This window comes from Myiozetetes cayanensis, unplaced genomic scaffold, assembly GCF_022539395.1.
Source record: "Myiozetetes cayanensis isolate MyiCay16 unplaced genomic scaffold, myiCay2020 scf6-25, whole genome shotgun sequence".
Lineage (NCBI taxonomy): Eukaryota > Metazoa > Chordata > Aves > Passeriformes > Tyrannidae > Myiozetetes > Myiozetetes cayanensis.
The window spans coordinates 4,789,835-4,814,561 of NW_026087853.1; the positions used below are offsets into that span (position 1 = coordinate 4,789,835).

A 24,727-nucleotide genomic window follows, 5' to 3' on the forward strand; every position below is an offset into this window, starting at 1 on the left:
AATCCGAGTCTCAGTGTCATGTACTCTAGGACTGAGGTCAAAAAAAAGGAAGTTGCCTAGAATGAGAATTTTTTGCCACGTGTTTGCATAATTTGTGACACAACCGTCCCCGGGTATAGCCAGCAACTTCTGCATGCTGCCATGATGCACCACAAATGTTTTCTGCATTTTCTTTTCCTTCAATGTTTTTTTTGGCTTGGGTTGCACTTTGTGAGGTACAGGTCAGTGAGAAGGGTTTCTTCTCCCCCTGCACACCCAGCAAAGTTAAAATAAAGGGAGGGGGAATGGAAGAGCTGTTATTTTAGAGTCATGTACTACACAAAGCAAAGAAATAAATTAAGGTACCTAGATGTAGTTGAGATTACTTTTTGTAAGATGCCCCTTCATGAATAATGTTCATAGGGCTTGATAATTCTCAGTAATGGTCATTACACTTTTAACTGGAACTATTCAGTTAAAGACAATCAAATCAAGCAGTTGTACTCCAATTACTTGGCTACCTATCCAGTGTGTCAAGGCTAGTTGTGTGGCAGGATATTTTGGCCACCCATACCGACTTTTACAGTGTAACAATATGTAATCAGCCCGTATGTGCATGTAGACAAAGTGTTGCATACCAGGGATCAATAAACATAATTCCATCAGTAGATTCCTGCTGCCGAAGGTAATGTGCTTTGCTGGAGAAAGGGCTTTATTTGGAACATCTTTATAAGGTACAGTTCATTGGTTTCACTTTCAATTCTCATCTCTTTGTTGGGGATTAGGGGAACAGAGAGTTGGAAAACCTCCCTCAATCTTTTTTTTGCATTTCTATCTGCAGACCTTGAAACAAAACGTAGAAATGAGGCAAATTTATTATGACTGATGATTATCAAGTTTCTGGATTTATAGAAGGTACTTTAATGCTTAATTACCTCTTAGTGCTGAATAAGCATTTAATAAACCAAAATCAAAGGCTCATTAAATTATACACTCTAATTACGTAGTACAGTAAAAAGAAGTTTTGATTGCAAAGTCAAGCTGTTGGTAAAGGGCACCATTTTTTAGGTCAGCTCAGAGTTAACAGCACCTAACTTCACAAACCCTGAGCTACCTTCCTGCATCCTGCAGTAGAAGAGCTGTGTCCATCAGCTCTTTGCAGCAGTTCTCAGTTTGAACAATGCTGCAGTAGCAGTGCTCAGTTTGCCACGACCTGCACGGGGTGCCAGGTTAAGATTTTATGTTTGATCCAGTTGAAAGCAGAAAACTGGGCCATGCGCCGTGAGCTCTTCCTCAGCCTCCCCAGCTGTTTCCTTTAGCTGTTCCTGAAAGGCTGAATGGATGTTCCAGGCATGGTTCAGGTGGGAAAACAGACTGCAGACAAGTATTTGTTTTCCTGGTTGTCCTCATTACCTGAACACCCCTGCTAGGGCTGTACGTGTTGAGATTTGGGGTTTGATTGGCAATTTGGTTAGCGGCAAGAATTCCCGATTCCTCCCTGAAGCAGAAACACCAAACTGGATGCTACAGCAGGACCCTTCCTTCCACCTGAGGGGTGGCAGAGGGCACCCAAAGTGCACAGTTCCCTTAACACATTGCCAGTTCTTTTTGCATTTGTACAGAGGTGAAACAGCAGAGCCAAGCCCGAGCCACTCCCCTTTTTCCTGGCTTTTCCCAAGAACCCCAGCCAACCACCACACGAGAGGTTCCCGAATACAACAGACATGCTACAAAGCAGCTCAAATCTGCAACTTACTGACTTTTGGGGGGGCAAGTTCCTAAGAGAGTGGGTCTGTCGGTCTCCACACGCCCTGCACATTCTTGTTGGGAAGGTACCATCTTCAATTCTGCTTCGAGGTCTGGTCTTCTAACCCCAACTGGAACCGGCTGACACAGAGATCAGTTACACTAAACTGTCCCCCAAAAAGTCTGAGCTCATGGGAGAGAAAAGTACTGGGCCAATAGACCCGATACGTATTTCAGAACTGCTGTTCATACAGTGTGTACATAACTACTGAAGTGGATTATAAATAATATACAAACTCTGAAACAGATGTTTATTTGCATTGACAAGAACGAAAACTCAGCAACCAGATGTTTAAAAAAGGTTCCAGGACAGGCCTCTGAAGTGAAAAGAGTCAAACCTGACCACAAGCATTTTTAATTTTCATTTCAACTACACGTTATTGAGGTTAGTCAGCCTGAAGTCCAGACACAACACCAGTACTGACACGCAGCCAGCGCATCAGGAAAGAACTGAACTGCTGCTGCAAGGCAAGCACAGTGCAGTGCTAATTACCATTGGTATGAAGTCAGTCTGAATGCCAGACCTGTTGACTCTCTGCTTTCACCACTGTCTTAAAGATATTGGCAACTTTTGCGCCTTCAAACCTTATTAAAAACGATCAGAGAAAGCACTGTGTCCTACATACATCAGCCCAGAGAAAAATATTCCAGCTCTTGAAGAGGAAAGCGTCAATTTGAGTGAAAGCTTTATTTAATTTATAGTTCCAGCATCTGCAGCCGATCCACTGGAGTCCACAGCAGTGCCCACTGAGCAATCAGGAGCCATCACAGCGTGAATAATGCTGTAAACTGTAAATCCCCAGAACCAAATGATTAAAGTACCTGCTGCATACAGTGGAGCATAGCTGACAGCCTCTCTGAATTTTCAGTTTAAAAAAAAAAATCTTTGCAAGTTAGTAGAAATCTGGGTCATCATGTTCTGGAATGTAATCATTCTGTACGAGGCAAACATGATTACATCCCTTTGCTAGCAGCATGAGGTGAGCTATTGCAAAGGAACTCTTCATTACAGGCATTATTGTGGCAATCTTCCCAAGGCAGCTGTGGATTTGATTAGCCACCAGGACTGAACTCTTCTCTGCAGCAAGAATTACCACCCACATGTGGATACCGGCATACCAGGAGAGATGATCAAACACGTGAGGGGTTAAATAATTCAGGGGAATTTTTTTCTCTCTGATATGGAAGCAGAATGTGCTTTCTGCTTATGCTTGCTAAGCTACCATGTCAGATCAGCCTTACACATAGAAGGGGAAAAGAACTTTCAGGAAACAAACTTTGGGGATGGTTTCGGGCTTTGAATCCACCCACAAAATCAAACCTGAGACCACTCGCAACCAAACTGCTTTAGAATTAGTACAGGTGATGGACTGTTCTCCAGCTCCCACAACACATAACCACAAGGAAGTGTCGGTCCCAGGAGGGGAAGGCAGGGTCACAACGTCAGAGGCACATCAAAGGAAGCCTACCAGCCGTGGATCCAAACCACATCATCTGTAAACCAAGGATTTGCCACACCATCCAGGAAAGCTACTGCATGAGGTCAGAATATGCCACTTGTATGGAGCCTGAGCATTCAGTTAAGTCAATAATAAAAGGTGTAATAAATACCTGACAATTAAAGGAGTGATAAGAAAATCCTTCAGAAAAGGAAAACAAGTTTCTCCACATCCATCTGTTCTTCACAGACTAAAGCTCTACTAAAAAAATATAAAAAGGAGGAAGCGACAATTCCCAGTGCACTGCAGGTTTAAGCTTTTGGGCAGGAACTTGCTTTTACTTTCTGCAAAGTAATTAGCAAGCAAAACGTCAAATCAAATTAGACAATCTATATGCAAACCAGAGCTAAACTCACTACAGATTATTTTTACCTGTAAAGGTTTATATGGTTCTCCTCTATCAGTTTCTCTCTTGTGATCTAAAAGTCTTGTGGAAAGAGCAAGAAATAATACACAAATGAGGAAGAGCCAAATCTCAGGTCTATGGACACTTAGTTATCAGTAATATTTGGCCAGGAGGGACTGATCAAAAGAGTTTCAATCACACCTTTCTGGTTTCAGTTCATGGCACAAACTAGAACTGCTTTGGTCCATCAATTAAGCTCCATCAGCTGTTTAAGCAGAGGAGGAATGCTTACCCCAAATCCCTTCAAAATTATTTCACTCAGAATGAAGAATTAGAAAGACCAAGCACTTATGAGTCATTTTATGAGGAAAGGGACCAGAGATCTGCTTTAGAAACAAGGATTTAATTATAAAGACTTAGAATAAACCTTTGTTTCCTCAGCAAAGACCACAAACAATTACAAATATCAGTGGAATGAGAAACAGAATCTCACCAAAGAGGTATGATTTAATTACATTTGTTGATGTTTCCATCATGTACTTTTTTTTTGAGGTTATCCTTTCTGGGGCTCCTTGAGTGATTTTGGTTTGGTTTTGTCTCAGCACCTTCAACATTATCTTGAAATTCAAAACTAGTAACTAACAGTTTGTGTATTTCTGTGGTCCTTGGAATTAGCACCCTGGTTATCTACATTTCTGACAGCTCTACAAAAAGGCCTTGACAGGCCAAAAAAAAAAAAAAAGAACCTCTGCAAGTTCCAGATTTCCTGAGCATGAAGGATGAGTTCTTACCTTATGTAAAAAGTGCAGAAAGTACAATTTTGTGCACTAGTGCCACATAAATCTTTCCATTTAGCAAAACAAGGAGGAACACTGGGCAGTGCCCAACAAATGGGTCTGCAAGGGCCTCTCAGCTTCCTTTCAGGGGGCAGTTCCCACCTCCTCTGGTGTGTTCTGTGATACCTTTCACATACATCACTCAACTGCTCAGACTTTGTCCTCGCTGGGTGTTGTACAACTGCAGCAAGAGAGGAAGCAGGAGCTGTGCTCACTAACATTTTTTGCTACACTTCTCCAAGTAACTTAAGACTAATTAAATACAAATATACAACTGAACTAACACGTTCTCATGCTTGTGTATCACACAGCAGTTAAAGCATGTTGGAACCAGGTAAAACAAAATCCACAACGTTTGGAATTAGTATTATTCTAGAGCTGGCCTGGTGTCCTAAGAAACAAAGCTCAGGCAAATACACTGCCTGCATACATTCCATGAAAATGAGTCTGGGGAAAAAAAAAGATTCCCACAGCTGGCTGATTTTTAGAGCAGGTTTGGGAGATGAGCAGAAGTTACTGGAATGTGACCCTGCAGGATACAAACTGCGTGGCTGTTTTCTGAGAGGAAATAAGAACTGGTCTATCTCATTACACTGACCCTGCAGTGCAAGCCAAGGCAGCCACCAGATACCTGCTGGAACCCCAAACTTCAGGAGTGCCAGAACTTGGGAAACTACTTCTTCCCCACAACAGGCTCTTTCCTAGAGAGTGAGTCTCCTGTCAGGGTAAGAGATGCTTCCACATTCATTTACCAGCACACAACAAGTGATAAAACATCATCTTTGTATAGCTTGGGCTGGTTTTTAATGTATCAAATTAAGCAGTCCAGATTTTAAGGCAGTGGAAAAAAAACTTCTAATTTCAGTATCTCATTATTTTTTCCTTAAACTTTTGCCTCTAAAGCCCACAACTAAAAAGAAAATATTGTTGAACCAATTACTGCTATATGCTAATATGAATGTCAGGTTTCTTGTGATGAGTGTCTTACACTTGTGGTGTGTCCAACCCTGCGTTCCTGAGCACTGGGAGGAATGAAGACAGCAGAACACAACGGACTCCAACAGTAGTTTATTACCCACTCATTGCAGATGAAGTTAAACACTTCAGTTACCAGTCAATACGAGTTTAAATATTAGTTGACAACTGCAGAAAGTGTACCATGAGTACAAAATCATTAACCATAGTGTAACAAAAAGTTCCAATGCACTGATGTTTAAAACATCAGCTGTACACTTATTATACAGCAACCATTGTATGACCCTCAGCTAACTCGGGGCTTGCATCTGAAGGCTGGTGGTGTGGTTTTTTTAATGAAGTTCTCCAAGAGGTTGAGAGATTGGGTTACAACTGCATTGTTTCCCAAAATACTACTAACATACAGCCTTACCTTACACTGACAAAGCTGGTTTGTATTTTATCAACACTTCCTTTTATCAGGGAATGCAGCAACAAGAAAAAAAAATCCATACATAAAAAAATTTAACTCCAATACACAATATATTATATATATGTATATCTATATTGTACTACAGATTTCATATAAATCAAGTATAGGCCAAATTTTGGCATCAGTTTTAAGTGCATTAAGTTTAATACAAAATCCCCCAGACTCTGCTCTTACTGTTCACGTTACCTGTTCCTGAACTGATCTTTATCAGCTTTGATACTTTAGACACCTAGAGTTTTCTTAAGATCTAATTTCCATCTCTTGTCTTTCATTACACTTTCTAACAAAAATAAACTTGTGAGAAAACTTAGTGACTAATTTAGTCAAAGTTTAGTGACTAATAAAATTCTCCAACTTGATGGGAATTCTTATTTACATTTACTGGTCAACATCTTTAAGGTAGTATTATCCCATTTACCCTCTATTCCCCTTTGATCCTACAGGGATCACTGCTTTGCTTCGTCAAATGGACTCTTACCAACATGCAAATCATTTCTAGTGCAGAATGGAGTGCAAAGACATTTATCTAATGCGTGGTTAAATGTGCTTCAAATTTAGCATCACTTTTTAGAGAACACCTAAAGAGCCGTATCTTCTCTGCCAAACAATGTCATATTTTGTTCCCAAACTCAGCTCAGTTTGCCTTTGTTTAAGGAAGTATTGTAAGAAGAAAAACAGCATTAGTGACCCAATTCATCTATTATTTTGACAAAGATGGTACTTTCAATAAATTTTAAAACAGGCTTGTATTTTTTTTTTCTGAAACAAAAAGGCCACTTAAGCTTTCCACTGGAATGCAGTTCTGCCATGAAATCATTCATTGAGGCTTCCTCCCACAAAAGAGTTTCAGTTTCCTCCAACTTGTTTGTAGAATACAGAAACAAACTGTATAACCTACAAACACTCTACATTAGACCAAGAAAACACTCAAGAATCAATTACAGTAAGCTGAGTCACAATACCCAAATAAATCAATTGTTCTGTCATCACTTTATCTACTGACATTGTTCTGGGGTCTCCTCATTCACACAGTTCTGCTACAGAGGGGGAAGCATCAATTGTTACAAATGTGCAACCAATTCCAGCTACTGAGAAACAGCTTCCAAGTTAAGCCCTTTAAAAGTCTTGTAAAAATGGGGCTAAGTGTGATTTTAGCGAGAACAATCTCTCAGACCTCAAAAGCAAGGCTGTCACACCTTGGAAGGGCAGTCACCTCACACACTGATGACTGCAAGCAGGTCAGAGCATGGGCTTGTCCTTCAGGGTTCATCCTCAGTGTAATATGGAAGGAACCAGGTGCAAAACTTTGAGTAAAGTTAACAGGAGCTGGACAGCAATGCCCCTTCATACCACTCAATTACTTAATATCATCTGTATTCTAAGTGAAAAAATCTCAATTTTGTATTGAGAAAGCAAATACTGAAACAGAAACAACTTTCAGCACAACAGATGTATTTACTTACAGCATGCAAGGTTTGTTTTTATGCATTTTTGCAGCTAACAGCCACTAACAGCCCTTAAGTATTTACAAGTTCAAAATTACAATCTTCACATAAGTAGCAATCGCTTACAAAAAGTTCTGGACATTCCCTTGGAAATAAGCAAGAAATGGAGTAAAAAAAAATACTGAGAGCAGTAATTAAAAAAAAAAAGAAAGAAAGAAAAGGAAAACATAATAGCTTCTAATATCCAGACAATGTAACACTGTTCTGGTAAGAAAAAAATAACACAAAAGCCATGTATCACATTTAGAGATGCCATTTTATAAGAAACGCATCTTTATGGTGGTTTATGGGGTTTTTTTGAGAAAAGCTGTACATAACCTTTAAAAAACTCCAAGCAAATAAACACAACACAACTCCCTTTGGTTTGCCAATTTAAATAGCTTCCCCACCTCCCACCTTCCCCCGCGGTTTCAAGGTGAGTGGTAAAGCAAGGTGAGCAGAGACTGAGCAGCTTCACAGGTGATCACACAGCAGAAAGACGCTTCAATCAACCCCGGCTCGGGGTGTGGCAGGCTAAAGTAATCACTTCATAAACGTGAAGCTTTTGTCAAAATAATAGATTCTAAACCTCACCCAGGATGAAACGCTCAGTGCTGACTGAGGACAGGTCAGGAAAAGATCCTGCTTCTTTATTTATGGCAATCTAAGTCTAATTTGAGTCCCCTCAGCCTCTTGGAAAACAGACTTTTGTGCCAAATCACTCTCTACCTGCCTGTTGGTATTAAGTTTTATTTCATACAGTAATCAAGATGAATTTAACTCGTAGCTTTTTGTAATAAATGTGCATTTTTATCTGCTTCTATAAAGTAGGATTTCTCTCCTTATAAGACTATACAGCCTGGCAAGGAGGGAATTCCTTACCAGTGACATGGAATATGTTTTTGCACTACTTCGTGAAAAGGGTTTCAAGCATATTGTCCTTCTGTAAAGACATCTACCTACCTTTTAAAGCTATGTTAAATTTATTTATGAACCATTTGGTACCAGCTGATGCTCATACTAAAAACATTTTTCCTGTTCAACTCTAGGAATAGGTTAGGGCAAAGAGTGCTCCAGGTTCACCTGCTGCTTTGTTATGCCCAATTCCAAAGAATCTTAGCCTATTAGTAAACAAAATAATACTACAATACAAACATTTACGTTGGATGTTTAAGTGTTGGCATTTCTGTGATTCTTTATTCTCTAACAGTATTTTGTATTGCATGACATTTGTGCTAAACTGCCCTCTCGAGTCTAACCCCTTATAAAACATGAAAATAGAACAGTAAAACTTTTTCTCATGTAAACTTCAGTAAAGTAGTTGCAGTTTGAAGAGACAGAGTTGTGAAGGTGCTGCATAAACACTCTGATGTACATTTCCTGGGGATGAGACCGTGGTACGTGGACCCTGACATTTCCAAGTTACTCAGTGTAATGTATAAAAATATAAAATATATATTCAGGAGTAACAGTAGAATAAGCTACAGTGCAATTTTCCTTAGCCTGCTGAAAGCTCTATCTGTGTGTGATCTTTTCCACCCCTTCCAGATCCTCCACAGCACACCTCATGTTCCACTAATACTACAAGAGAGCAAGGACAGCTAGAAAAGACAGCTTTAGCTACACTCTGTATGCTGGAAACTTGAAGTGTCTAGAAGTCCAGTATGTACCTTAAAAATTAGCTTTGCTCACTTTTTTGTGCTAGAATTTAAACATTTTTTTGCTATAAACTGTAAAGCTAGGATATTTAAGGAGAATATGCCCTAAACTTCAGAGAAAGCTGAAAGCCTATTATTTTCACCAGTCCTCAGACTAATTTAATATAATTGACACTACAGCACTTTCTCAGGGCTTTAAGCATAAGGCATTTTGTGTACATTCCCCCAGCTATTTATTTAATGGCTATCTCAGTGTGCAAAGCCAAACCAGTGGAAATCCCACCCTCAAAACCTCGGAAAGCAATTTACCATTTACTGCACGTTCAGCACTGAACTGCAAAAGAAGAGCAGGTAGAAATAAACCCCAAATGCAGAAATATGCACGGAAACAAGAGAACCATTTTCTACTGGGTAAGGTCTTTTCAGCTGCACAAGTTGTTCAACACCCCCTCAGCTCTGAATTCCTCAGTTTGAATACATTCATAGTGGTGCATTTGGGATGCACTGGAGAAATGCATCAGAAAAGTTATTTTTCACATCATCTGGTGCCACTGTACCGTAACCTCGTCTGCTTCAAGGAAAGTGAAGTTAATTTTGTAAATCTTACATAGATCTCCAATACAAAAAAAAAAAAAAAAAAAAAAACAACCTTTCAGTTAAAAATATTCTTTATGAAAAATGTAAGCTTTGCATCCTATCTAATTACCGTATTTCCCAACCAACTGATGCTTTCCCTGAAAAAAATAAAAAAAAAAACAACCATACAATACAAAACTAGGTAATTTGTATCTGTCACTAAGACAGCACTTCCTGCAGTAACAGTTCCTGACATGGAAAGAACAGATCGGGCAACACACGAACAAGACAAAATGAAACAAAGAGGCACATGAAATTACAGTTGGAGGGTCACATTCTACTCACCACTGGGAAAAGGATCATGAAAAGCTGTAAAATTTAGATATGCACAAACAGTTCATGCATTGACCATACTGTCCCGACTGCTCACAGTCTGCCAATCCGAATGATTACAAATTTAATTTGATCTTTACATTGTCTTATAGCTATCTAAACTGGGTAAAAGTGATTATCACCTTTAAATATAGTATGTTAATGCATAAAAATATGTATATTTTCTAGAGTAAGGATTATATTTTCTAACCAAATACCTAAAAGCGGTGGCCCTTTCTAGGTTAGTTTGGAATAATAAGTGAAGCCCATTTCTTTGCAGAATGGGGTGTTTTTATTGTTTATATGGTTAAATAATTAATTCTGAATATCTGTTCACTGTATAAACAATCTCCAGAAAAATATATCCTCTTCCAGTAGCTTACAATACACGTTAAAAATACTTACAAAAGGGATTATTGTTCGTTTGAGACATCTTGAGCTCACGGACACAATTTTTGGGCCATTTCATTACTCAATTTTGATCAGGCAAAACTGAATATTCTGGTTAACTTGAACCATGTCAGCAACACGGACAATCTAACATTTCAAAATATCTGCCTAATTATGTAAGATTTTAAATAAAATTAGGCATTTTTACATCACAGTATATATGGCATTTCTTAATTTAGCAACAGAAAGGCACAGTTATTAAACCATAAAATACAGTACCTGAATTATATATACTCTAGTGATACCTACCAATGCTAATCCAGACATTTTTCTCTGTAGAGGGGGCTAAAGAAAAAGGCTTCTGCTTGTTTATTTAGAAAAATTCAACCTCATTACAAGTTTGGTCCATTAGAAATACCTACCAGCTGAAACATCTTGAAGCAGGACTTCAGGAAAGAACAGAAGAAAGCAAATTTAGCAGTCTATGGTCCAACAACTTGAGTGAATTACCATGAAATGGCAAACAGATGATGAATGGAGCCTTCTGATTAGTTGTCAGACACACCTGTTAAAGTGTCAGTGTACACAGGTACAGACTGACAGACATCCCAGATACATTCACTGCATCACACACACACAGACTTTGTTACAGCAATAAGTCCAGACACAGCATTTACAGAGTTCAGCACCTCTCCTGGACTGATCCTTGACTGCTGGCCCTACAGCATCCCCAGAGATGTGCAAAGCCCTCTAAATGCTTTGCCTGCTTTGTATTGCTGCTAACGTGAAGACCCTGCTGAAGCCAAGCTCGCCGGCCTTCCCGCAGCAAACCAGTGCACCTCTTCGAAAAGCAACTCTGTTCTCCCTGTTTAACGAGCTCCAACCGCATCAAGAAAGACCAATGAAATGGAAGAGGCAGGGAACAATAAACATGAGGGAGAAGCCAACCATTCCATACGTGATGTAGCGATAGGGAAGCTCGACCTCCATGCGCTGCCGTGCCTTCCGTACGTCGTCGTGTGGGATGCGAAATATTTTGCAGGCCAGGGGGATCGTGGCTTTTTTCATCGCTACTTTTGTTAACAGCAGAACTATCACTCCGATCAGCAAGCGCAGAATGGCTTTTCCAAACACAGTCACGCTGAGAGAGGACAGGGATAAAGGTAAGGTGTGGGGAGGAGGGTCCAGCTGGAGGCCCACGATGTGGTTGACGTGAGAGCCGCAGGCCACACCGGCACCACAGCCCAGGATCTGGGCCGTGTCTCCCCGCGACGTGCTCCACGTGTCCAGGGTGAAGGAGAAGATGCCCAGGGCCAAATGGAGACTGATGATAATTAAGGGTGCATATTTGTAAGTCAAGTTGAAGTTATCAATCAGGTCCACAACTGGATGGAAGACAACCAAGATAAGAATAGCATACAGAAACCCAGCAATAACATCCTGTTGAAGAGAAAGACATGGTTTCAGTGTAATAACTATTTAAAAAAATAATTTAAATTACATTAGCAAGAACACAAGCTTAGGCTGCTGTAATACTAAAAGTGACTTGTGGATTCCCTTTTTTTTTTTTTAAAGATAAGGTAAAGAATTACACTTGATCATCTATTAACAAGTCACCTGCATCCTGACCAGATAATGAACAAAGTTACCATCAAATGATCCATGATCAAAGTTGCAGATCTAGACTTTTTAGTAGGGCCTGTTGTGACAGGACAAGGAGTGATGGTTTTAAAATAAAAGAGGATAGATTAAGACTAGATGTAAGGGAGGCATTTTTTCAGTGTGGGTGATGGCACTGGCAAGAATGGAGAACTTATTCCAACTATCAAAGGAGAGGAAGACATTAACTTCCCTGGCTTCCATATGAGCCAGGAGGTGGGACTTGGATCAGCAGGGTTTGTAGTGCTCCCTCTTCAATGAATCATTTTTATTCACTTCCACTAACTGAATGCTTGATAAAAGCTCTAATCCAATTGACTGATATGAACATCAGACTTGCTCATTCCTGAAGCAACCACAACTTCCTGCTCTATTTGCCATCCTAATCCCCCCAAACTCAGGCACCATGGTTGGTGTTTATTGCAGGCAACACGTGGTGAACTGTATTGCCTCAAACACTGCAGAGGATTCAGGTGTGAAACTGCCAAATAACCCAGTCTGGTCACTATTTGTTGCACTGCTTTGTTCTAAGACATTATGTGTCAGCTGAGCTATCAGTCCATCACATCATCCTCCACACAAGTGGTTCTAATTTGGGAAGCCTCCTAATTAATGCTGCAAAAATGCCATTCAGTTTTTCTGAGCTGCCTTATTTTCACATGCTCCCTTTACACTGTGTTCATCTACCAGCTTTTCTACTCCCTACCGGGCTTGCTCTTTTCTGTCTGTTGGCTTTTCTCCTTCTAGCACGTGATCCTCAGAAACCATCCTCATCAGCACTCTTGCATTCCAGTTACCCCTCTGTAGTGTTCCTGTTTCCCCATTTTTACATTGCATACATTTGTGTTTCAGTTTGGGGGTTTTTTAACCCTATTTTATAAATTAGTTTGGTTTTTAAGGATGACAGCTTTGTTATTTGGTTCTAGTAACTCTGGGAAGTGACACCCCCCGGATGCAGTGTGGCTCTCTGAAATGAATGTGCTTTGAGCAGCTGAGATGGAACCCAAGTGAACATTAACAGCCACTTTCTCATTCTGCAAAATTATATCTTCTCTGTAGAGGAAAATTTAGTCTGCACTTCAGAGTAGTCATCAATTTCTGCACTAAATCCCAGTATTAAATAGCTGTTAAGTTTCAACTGTGGACTGAGTTAATAAAAGACAAGTATGAATTAACTGTGATATCCACTTTTAGCTATTGTATCAATTTCTGTGCTGAAGAAATGTAAGTACTCTGTTCCTGTATGGTAGGACATTCAAAAAAATACATCTATATGCAATTATTGCACTGTAAAACCTTCAGTGGGATGGCAGTTTATGAATTCAGAACAGCATTAAAACAGAAGCTTAGCAGGATTATTTTCTTACCAAAATTGAATGCATTCCCATATAAATTCGACTACAGCAAACCAAGGAACACCAGCAGAGTGCAAGGATCAGTCCAAACATAAAGGGATACTGGTAGGGAATAAAAACAGAGAAACTGCATTAGAATTTGGAAAAAATAAATAATAATTAAAAAATCACTCTATGAGAACTCTATAATTAACTCCAATTAACGCCACTTATGCTTACCCTTTTCCTTGCCCTTTCCTTCCCCCCATGCCTATTAGAGCACCTTTTCATAAACTCAAAACTTTAAGTCAAGCTTTCAACTTTTCCCTTGTCTTCCTTTGCATTCAGGATACGTGAACATCAGTGCTCAGATCACACCTTCCCACAGTATCCATCTCTGCAGCAGTTCTTGCCATGCTGAGATAATTATCTGCACTTATTTCCATCTTCTCATAGACTTTTTTATTTTTATTAACAAGGACTGTTTACCAGGAAAAAACAAAATACTTTGTTTTAATAAGCACATATCAACATGTGTAGAAACTTAGTTTCTTAACTTTCTTAGGTTTTGGATAAAACTATGCTAATTCATATATTACACCTTCCCCACTAACATATTGCAAAACGTTCTACAGGACAGGATAGAGCTTCCTTTTTTTTCATTATGAAAAAATAATGATTAGTTCTATAAAAGCAGCAGTCACAAGACAAAATGGCATGTTTCCAAAATTGCTTCACTTCCTATGATAAATCATTTTCAATATAAACAGGCAGTCTAGATGTACTCAAATTTAGGATTAAAATCTAAGAATTACAGGCAGTTTTCTTGCCCTTTCCCTTGCCCCTTTTATGGGTAACCTGAAGGGTAGAATATCCAACAAATTACAGAAAATATCTTTAACTTTACTGGAGAAAGTCCTGTGCCCTCTGTGATGGTCACTGAACAGACTGTCAGGTTCCTAAATCAGTCTTTCAGTGAGTGAAAGGTTTGAGAGAAGATTATCAGTCTTCTGCATTATTCCAGTGTTGTTTGAATTCTCAGCTCCAGAACCATGTTAGCATGACAAACCTAAAATAATTTCCTCAAACTGACAGCAAATTAAGCTTACATTTCACACAAAGATTTCACTTTAAAATAAATTCCAAATGCCCAGTTCACAGTTGTGTCACATCCAGGCTAAACTAATTCCTGTAGCAACATTTGCCTTTATTTCTACTACATTCAGCTACAAATTGGACCTAAACAAGATTACAAACTTGTGACTCATTTCTAGCTGAAATGATGAAGGAACAAATCCAGTTTCCTGCCTCTCAGAACTGTGCTAATAACGGGCAAAACAGCAGGAACTCGGTCACACTCGGACAGGATTGCAGGGTGAGCAGGTGCTGTTACAGCGGCCACAGAGACCAACCCTGGCCAAGAGCAGCCCCATCGCTCTTCCTCACGATGCTTCTCCCTCCCCGGCCACTGAGCTCAGGAAAGGAGGAATGCTGCCTGCACCAGGAGGACAGTCCAGCCACACAACCTCCCTGCATGGGGCTGCTCCACACTCCATCCCATTCCAAAGCAGGAATGCTGTATTTGCAGGGATAGCTACCCCCTATGTCCCATGAAGTGGAGCTTTGCGTTGCCCACCACGTGATACCACATGGCCATCCTTGTTTCCTGGCACGCATCTATGGTGCTTTCAGGGTCCCATCAGGTTGGTAAGGCTTTTCTTTAATAAATAAAGACTTGTCCTGTTTCTGAAATACCTGACAGAAAGAGAAGCTGGAGCTTTAGCAGGAAGACCAATGCAGTGCCAGGCTCAGCAGGGCTACAGCAGTTAATGATCCCATGGGTAAGAAGCTGGGATTGTGGGAGGGAAGAGGTCAGAGGAGCTTAAACAGCAAGATCCCGAGAACAAGAAGTTAGGTGAGAAGCCTTGTTTTAAGAGTCCTGAGCAGGTCATTGTAAACAGTGGGGAAAGGAGGATAAATTCTGAAAACTAAAAAAAGAAATGCCTGCTCTCAGTTAAGAAATCTCAAGGGAGGGGTGTTTGGTAAAAAGCAAACCGTCAGAAACTCCAAATTTGAAGAATATTTTGGAAAGAGTATTTGGCTCTGTCATATCTCACTCTAATGCTGAATAAATATCCTTTAAACCATCTGAAAACACGGGCCAGCTTAGTTCCTCTGTAGCAAAACAGAGTAGAACAGTTTGGGTTGGAAGGGACCTTTAAAGACCATCTAGTCCAACCCCTGCCACAGGCAGGGACATCCTCAACTACATCAGGTTGCTCGGAGCCCCATCCAACCTGGCCTTGAGTGTTTCCAGGGATGGGGCATCCACCACCTCTCTGGGCAACCTGTGCCAGCATTTCACCACCCTCTAAAAAACTTCTTTTTTAATCTAATCTAAACTGACCCTCCTTTAGTTTAAAACCATCACCCCTTCTCCTATCACAACGGGCCCTAAAAAGTTGGCTCCCACATTTCTTACAGGTGCTCTTTAAGTACTGATCACAAATAAAGCACAACACTCTGCCTCCTCCCTGGCCTGTTTTCACTCTACCTTGCAAAGGCAGCCACTGGGTTCAAGAATTCCCAGGACACCAGACTGGTAGCACCTGCTTAAACTCTGCCCTGGGGTGGTAAAACAACCATGTATTTTGTTCTCACATGTAGGGCTAAGTGCACAAGGTGACTAAAGGAGAATATTAACACTCCCACACAGCTTGGAGCTCAGCAGAGCGCTCAGCAGCAGTGCCGAGTCATACCACCGACAGGGGACATCACCTTGATCCTTACAAAAAGCTGATGCCATAAATGTACTTCGAAATTGCTGTCTGAAGATAATGCAATGTTGAGGTACCAGCAAACATTTTCTAAATGCTGTTTCATCTAGAAAATGACAGCCTGTATTTTGCACATATAGTGGTGTATTCCATGGCTGTGTATCTGTAACCTCCCACTGTCTAGGCCTGCAAAATACCCCCAAATAACAAATATTTTCTGTTAGTACAGTGCCTTAAGAGCATTAATATTTGGTTTTCTTTATAATACTGTATTTCACAAATCTCCTAATCACAATTGAATCTTTAAAGAAAAAAATAAACAAACAAGCAGCTTTTACTGTGTTTTTTACTTAAAACAGGCACATTTTATGAGAGACCAGTGTGAAAATTTCAATATAAGTTTATCTCAAGTGTTCATGGAAGAAAGCCACTTTTTTACTTTGCTATGTTGACTTGGGTCTCTTACTTTGGAAAATACTGCATTCATGAATTCAAAAATTGACAGCTATCAATCACCTCTGAGCTATAAACTTTTAGATTTTCTCTGTATAGTTGTATGCCGACACACTGACAGACTCTAGATAAAAAAGAGATATTAAGGCATGAATTGCTGAATTCCAGCAGTTTTATTCCCACGGTTCCTGGCATGTCAAATCAGACTTACAGAGGGACAAAGGGCAAATGACAACCTCACTTCTACCCTCTTCCCCAGTTCACTGCTGTTTTTACTGATTTAGGCATCAGAAGGCAGAGTGGCACCACATGTCCTTCCTGGCGACGGCCTGAAAGGTTGTCAGAGATCATAGCTGGGAGAGGGACACATAAAAACCAGGTTTCATTCCCTCAGCTTGTTCTTTTTGATGAAAGAATTGTCATATCATCGTTCTTGACCACACTTGGTGTCACTGCCAGTCAGACAGTCGGGAACAGCCCAGTTTGGACACAAACACCTCAAGCCCTGTCTCCTTGTCCTAACTAAGACCATCTGAAGTATATCCTCAAAAACCCATTGTGCCTCCACAGCCAGGGTGCCACCTCAACAATTCTGAGTGTGAGGAATAGTTTTTGAACTGCACACTGTTCTCTTTTGTCTAAATAAAAAAAAAAATCTCCAGAAAACAAGTACGTTATTTAAAATAAATTTAAAAAAAAGGTTGATTTCTTAACTCCACACGTTAAGATAAAGCTATGAATAAAAATGACTGAATAAACTACTCATCATGTCTCAGATCTCAACTTTGTTCCCATATCCAGAATCTTGTTTTAATCAAAGAAATTGAATTAAATTCATCAGATTTGGAAAACAGCAGTAAAACTATTCCCAGGAAGCCTTTGAGAATGTTATGCCTTAAGTTTTTAACAAAAAATTCCCATCCAATAGAAAATTCCATTACATCCTCCAAAACAGGCTTGCAAGCTTCTGACTGGATCCCCCACAAAACCCTTCCCCATCCTCCTCCCTCCCCTTAATCTGACTTTTTGCCAAGAGTCTTAATAACATAACCATTGTTTAAAAATGCTCATAAGGAAACAATCTGTCCTAAAGGCTTTGACCTAGGTCAGAAAATTCTTTCTCCCATAATGAAACATTATTAAAAGACATTCTAGATGCTCATTTCTTTACTTTTTAAAGCACATTCTACACTGGAGAAGTTTCCAGCACCCACTGACCAACCTTAATATCAAAAAGCATAAAGACCTCAGTGTTATATGTCACTACAAGAACTTCTTTAAATTCCAAGATAAAGTTTTCAATGCCAGTCCTGCAGGGAGTTAATATATTTAATTTTCTGCCACACATCATCTGAAAAGAAGTTAAGGAGTAACAACAGGAATTAGCCTGTTACTTCTTTTCCTTGCAGTCATTAAAAAATAACCCTTCTCTGAACACAGCCAGCAAGAATCTTATGGTTTGCTCTGTTTATTGCCCCAACACCTAAAACTACAGTTTTTCTGCAAAGTGTTCTCTCAGGCTTAAACAACACACCCTATTTGAAAGAACAGGGAGTGCTTTACATGTGCACAATCCACCAAGAAAGAAGAAACCGCCTGAGAACTATTTCCTTTGAATCCTTTTTCATCAAAAACCTCTGTATCCAACCTTGCAGCATTTGTTTTTACGTATTTCCCCCCAAGATCCTTTACATTAATTAAAGATTTGCTTAGGCAAAGCTGAAAAATATATTTAATGCCAGTCAACAGGGTTTAATAGGACAGGCTGCTGTATTCCTCTGGCACAGATTCCCCAGGGAGATTTCTAAGAACTGGCTGTGCTCTTTTCAAACTTTTAAGAACACCTGAATCGAACAGGCCACCCAACTTTTTTCAGCTTCCTTTACAAACTGCAGGCATTAATATGGCCCACAAAAGACCTCCCATTTCAAATACAAGAGACAAGGCCAGTGTTGAGACCCTCCAAACTCCCATCTCTCTTTCTCAAAGTGGGTAATTCTATGTTTTCAGATCATTCCTTCAGCTGTGCTTCTCATGTGAGAAGTGTTTGTTTGACTGTTTAAGAAACACATGGAAGAAAAACAATTAGACAAACACACATCTCTTTGTCAAAATCTCTTCCAAACATTTTAGTATTTCAGCCAAAAATCCATTTGGGCTCCTCCCAGAGGTGAGGTGTCTCCTGAAAGGAGTCTGTACTTGCTCTCACACACAGATTTTGTGTAGCTTGCAGTTTATGACCACATCAATCTTACTAATAATGAAAGCCTTTCAGCAAGGACAGACACTTGAAACTAGGATTTGCCCCTTTCTGTAAAATTCTTACTGTAGCAATGTTTTGATTAGACAATTCATTCATCCCCAGTTATTCCCTATTCCCATAGGAATTTAGTCTTTTGACGTGGAAGAGCAGGCAGACAATTCTAGAGGTAATATTCTGTAGTGGTCAATCAGAATCAGAGAGTGATCAGATGTCTCAGAAATCCCAATACAGATCCTGTCAAACCCACCTCATTTGATTAGATTCATCAGCCTTGATAAAAGTCCTGGTGCAGACAAAAGATTTCTGGAAGGGAGCTTGATGTAGTACCACGTGACAGGCTTACACAATTGGTACCACAGAGTCAACAGAGCACTAATTAAATGAAAACTGAGAAATGCACCAGAGAAACCACTGCAGAATAGATGCATCTGCTGTGGGTTTATCTGCTGGGGTGTTTATCCAGGTCACCATTAGCATCAGCAGGGTGGAAAGAGTCACTGATGAGAGGCTTTGCATCTCAAACACTGGCAGACACGTACACAGGGAGGGCAGTGCTGTCACGTTCAGCACCATAACCTGCTTCAGAGGGGGAGCCATTCTAAGAACGGTGGTTAATTTAGTTACAGAGGAACTGCTACTCATCAACTCAGGCTCTGGGCTCCTGCTGAACATCAACTGAGAGAAGTTTGCTCGGTGGCCTGCAGTGAGAGTCAGCAGGTCCTGACTCAGCTCATTAATGCAGAGCTCAGGAAGGAGTGCAAACCCATCATTTCCTAATGCAGACAGCCACTGCCAGAGCCAGGCTGCATCCTGGAGGAACTCTGGGAGAAAACTGTGTTTTCTGTCTCTCTGGATGGTTTGGGGTTTTTTTTCCTTCTCAAAATAAGCCAGCAGGGTTATGGGACATTCAGGTGCCATCCCAACTCAAACACCATTTCTGATAAAATACGTCTTGATATCTATCAGAAATCAGTGCTCCAACATCATCAAACAAAATATTAAAAAATACTTTTTCCATCAGTGTCAGCCTGAGCCTTTGGAGATTTTGTAGCTAATTAGCAGTTCACACTCTTTCTTCCTCCCCATTCAGGGCACGATAAGCCAGCCTGGCTCAAACTGCCAATATTTCAAAGAAAGCAGGTTTTCCTCAAAGAGATAAAGGTTACTTTTTCCTACATCGTATTAAGAGTTACAACCCCACTGCCTTTTAAGTGTTTGTCCTCCTCTTTCAGAGCATCAGAGCTTCAAAGACAGAAAAAACAGAATCAACATCTGTAACATTCCTAAATTCTCATGAGTCTTTGGCATGAGCTTTATATTTCAATGTTACTGAAGTACCTTTGAAACAAGTGGTTTTCCCTGCTGATATGTAACATATTAAATAAATAGAGATTATGTAAGTAGAATCAAAAGCTTCAGGTAAGCTCTCATAATACAAGGAGAAACTGAAAAGTTATATTCCACAGTGGACAGAACAGTTAGATATTATGAAAGTTATCTCAATATATAAATTGTTTCTCTCTGAAAGTTTCAGTGAATATTTCTGATGTCCAAAGTCTCTCATTGTTATAATTTGTCAAAACCATCTTTAAAATACATAGTGACTGAAAATATTTTACTTGAGCAATTGCCTTTGTAGCAAGTATTTCACTTTTACTGTATATAGTCAAAAATACTTTTGAATAGCACGTGAAAGGAAAATAATTTTAACAGCAATACTTGTAGGCATTGAAAACCTGGAAAGCACAAATTCAATGGGTTAAAAAAACCCTACTGCAATCAAAACATGTTTATAAATGGACAGTCTGGGCCATACATAGAAAAATAAGAGCAGATTTGCTCTGTTCTCTGTGTTCTTCAAGGAAAAGACTCAAATATACTGTCTTTGATAGAAAAGAACTATCACACAATAGTAGGAAGTCATAGCTCACTGAAAGCAAACTCCAAATAAGCTATACAGGAAAAGAGATTCCCTTCTCACTGGAATAACATCTTTTGGAGCACGAGCAGCTTTCTTTGGTTCAGCGTTAACCTCAAAGTGACCAACTCAAAGTTACCTGTATTGCACAGTAAAGTCCCTGCAGGGAGTCACACCTGTACCTGCTTCAATTCACAGCCTCACTCCACTGTGATTTTCTCAACCAACAGTCCCAAGACGTGGACTTGTCACCATCAGGGTGTGTGTAATGCTTCTTCTCACTCACAATATATACAGAAACACTGTACCCCAACATTTGCCAACGAGTTTAAATCTAACCATCTGCATCTACTGGTGAATTTTTATAATTTAATAAAAATCAGAATAATTTATCATTAATAGCTTTCCAAGGAGTTCTAAGGTCAGTCTTTTTTAACACCATCTATTTCCAGAAAAGCATAACAAGAAGATGTCACATAGATTCTACTCCCTTTCAACACCAGTAAAATATGGAGAACAGAAGAAGCATCAGATGAAAGCTTCACTCTAGAGGTGAATCAAGAGATTCTGGACATACCATAGGTCAACTTCTGATTAATATTTGGAGATAATTTAAAAATCAGAAGGGATTTTTTTTTTTTTACATGAGTATTTTGAAATAGCAGAAGCTGGTTTCAGCTTCAAGGTCTGTTATTCACACCCATTTCACAGGAAAAAGGAACTAAGACTCAAACACTTTGCTTCCTCATTTCCTAAACACAGTTCTGGACGAGTAACAAGGCTGAATGCTTATGATTTCTCAATATGCATTCATTATATATCATATGTTTGGTCAATGAGCACAGTGTTTCACAGACTGCTGTCACAGGGCTGGCAAACCAAAGATCGAACTTGGTTCATTGGCAGAAACACCATTTCACACACAGTCACTGTGCTGGCTCTCTAAAACTGAGATGGGCTCTCCTCTGCACACATGACATCAGTCTCTGCAAAGCTGATCGACTGCTACTGCTCAATGAGGTTTCCCACATGCAAAGAAAGAGAAATCCAGTTCGTTCTTCCAACTGACATCAGCCCTGCACACCCAACAAGTAATAATCAAATATTCAAATGATCAAACATTGATCGTGATGAAACATGATCAAAACGACTTTGAGGTTAAGAATCTCAGTGAAAATTATTTATTTCAACACCCACAAAAGATGACATTATTATTTATATATCACATATATATTATACATTATTATCCTTGCACAACTCTAGCCCAGTGATCCTTCACATTTTCCTGGCAAAGAATATGAATCCCTAATAGCTTTCTTTTGGGCACATTTCATCACCTTGCAGAAAACAGATACAAAAGCTTTGGTTAAAGAGAGGCCAAATACAATCTCTAACCTTTAACTATCTCTTTCCTTTCAGCCACTCATTCTAGACACTGAGATAGAGCCACAAAGTGTCAGCCCGTGACAGCCGACAACTGGTGATTGTTATCAGCGAGTGGGAAGACAAGAGTTCAGCCCCTGCCTAAAGCTTAGAACGAGACGTTAGTTCTCTCTGCCGAGATTATTTATATCCGACTTAAACCAGGCAGGTGTCATAATAAGGATTTGTAAACATTAACAACTTAGGAGTCGAATTATTGCATAACTTCTTCAACATTACACACACAGACTCCTCAAAACTCTACACTGATCATCTGCTGCCTGGGAAAGCCTTATCCCTCAGTTACCGCTGACACTGGTGCAGTGATTTAAAGCTGGATCCGTGATGTGCTTCCCTTGGAGTCGCTGCTGTTGCCGTACTTCTAACAGCAAGTGGCGAAGCACATGCCACTGCTTGCGTAAACCCGATGATCAACAGTGTTATTTTAACTTCATCTATTGACCCAAAGTGCCACAGGCAGACCTTAGAGATTCTGCTGAATGAAGGTGCTGAAAAGATTAGAGATTATCAATTCCTGCTAATTAAGAGCACACTGATAGGTGTAAGATCACCTGAAAGTACAAAACCCAGAAATAATCATTTACAGTTTGTGGTTAATGAAACTGAAATCGTTAAGGGAAAGCTACAGACTGACTGAGGCTACAAAGTGACTTGAGGGAAAGAACGATCAGCAAAAAGTGCTTTACTTGCTGGCTCTCCACCAAATTCTCACTCTGTAAAACCAAACGCCTGTAAAAACATCGGGTGCCTATCCAAACTTTGCGCGAAGAAGGGACGAGTTGGAAAAAAACCCTCACAGGAACAAAATGCAGATTGTTACCGCAGACTTTTCGCGCGTGCTGAGCTAATCCACAAAACCAGCAAGACTTCCACTCACAGGACAGAATTGTTAGAACAGTTCTTGTTACCTGAGCACTCGTTTGGGTCACAGAAAAAAAGAAAAGAAAATAAATAATGTGGGGAGGGGAGGGGGAAAGGCACTAATTCCACATTTTTCCCGAACAAACTCAGCCACCTCCCCTCCCAGAATAAATCAGGACTGTCACATCCTCACACCCCGGGGCTGGGGAGCGCACGGGCGAGGACGCGGAGGTGCGAGCTTTACCTGCCAGCGGCCGTAGCTGAGCAGCAGCAGCGCCAGGGGGATGGCGGTGCCCGACATGGCGTGGGTGGAGGGCATGCTGTACTCCGAGTTGTAGAACACCTCCAGCTTCACCACGGGCGGCGAGGCGGGACGCGGCCAGCGGATCACATCCTTGGTGCACTGCCCCAGGTACATCACCCCCACCCAGATGATGATGAGCCTCCGGCCCAGCCAGGCGTCCAGGTTCCAGATGCAGAAGGGGAAGAAGAGGATGTAGAAGAGCTCGTTACCCAGCTCCGTGCCCAGGCTGAACAGATAGTAGAGGAAGCGGCTGCGGGTGGCGAACTCCTGGCTGCCGTCCTCCTCCTCCGTCAGCGAGTTGCGGCGCGGCCTCCTCCTCCAGGGCCGCGGGGGTCCCGCCGCGCCGGGCACGGCGCCGTTCCCGGCGGTGTTCCCGGCGCCGTTCCCGGCGGGATGCGCCTGCCCGCCCGCGGGGCCGCCGTTCGCCACCGACCCCCGCTGCTCCGCGCCGGCCCAGCCCGAGGGCCCCTCCACGCCGCAGAGCCGCTGGAACGCGGCCACTTTGCGCGGGTCCTGCAGGTGGGCGGCCAGGCGGGCCAGGCGCTGGCCCACGGACATAGCGAGCGGCGGGACCGGCGGCGCGCTCGGAGCGGCGGGAGGGGACTTCTCCTGATGGGCGGTGGGAGGGGACGAGGGCTCCGCGGGGAAGGAAGCCGCTCCCTGAGGAGAAACCCGCTGGAGAGCGAGGCGGCGCGGGGCGCGACGGACGCGGCAGGGCTGCCCTCGCCTCAGCGCGGCTCCACCGCCGCTCCGGCCCCGCTCTCGCTCCCTCCCTCCCTCACGCCCGCGCCGGCCCCGCCCCTCCGCGCCTGCGCGCAGCTCCCCCCTCCCGCGCGCGGCCGGGACCCTCCTGCCGGGACGCCCCCACCGCTCGCGGATTGGCTGCGGCCCCCCGCGGTCCCGCCCCCTGGGGCGGCACAGCCAATCGGGGCCCGGCGCTGCGCGAGGCGGCGGGCGGCGCGAGGCGGCCTCGAGCGTGAGGGGCAGGAGGAGCGGGGGCAGTGAGGGAGGGTGGGCGTCTGGCCAGGGAACGGTGCGGAGCTTTCTCTTTCTACTTCTCTTCCTCCTCCTTGTCCTCGTTACAGAATCAGTTGGGTTGGAAAAGACCCCTCGAGATCATCGAGTCCAACCTGTGACCCAACACCACCGTGTCAGCCAGACCCTTGGTACTAAGTGCCACGTCCAGTCTTTCCTTAAACATCTCCGGGGACGGTGACTCCGCCGCCTCCCTGGGCAGCCCAATGTCTCAGTCATCCTTTCTGTGAAGAAATTCCTCCTAATGTCCAATCTGAACCTTCCCTGGCGCAGTTTAAGACTTGTTG

General features: G+C 41.7%; 1 protein-coding gene across 1 annotated transcript; it reads right to left on the minus strand.

The window, feature by feature from the left end:
- Positions 1-5,519: 5,519 nt before the first annotated feature.
- On the minus strand, positions 5,520-24,175 carry SGPP1 (sphingosine-1-phosphate phosphatase 1). Its single transcript, XM_050336168.1, has 3 exons — positions 23,346-24,175; positions 13,420-13,509; positions 5,520-11,833 (listed from the first exon to the last, which is right to left on the minus strand). Exons 1-3 carry the CDS (start codon positions 23,961-23,963, stop codon positions 11,282-11,284), a joined length of 1,260 nt encoding a protein of 419 aa, XP_050192125.1. The 5' UTR covers positions 23,964-24,175; the 3' UTR covers positions 5,520-11,281.
- Positions 24,176-24,727: the final 552 nt, after the last annotated feature.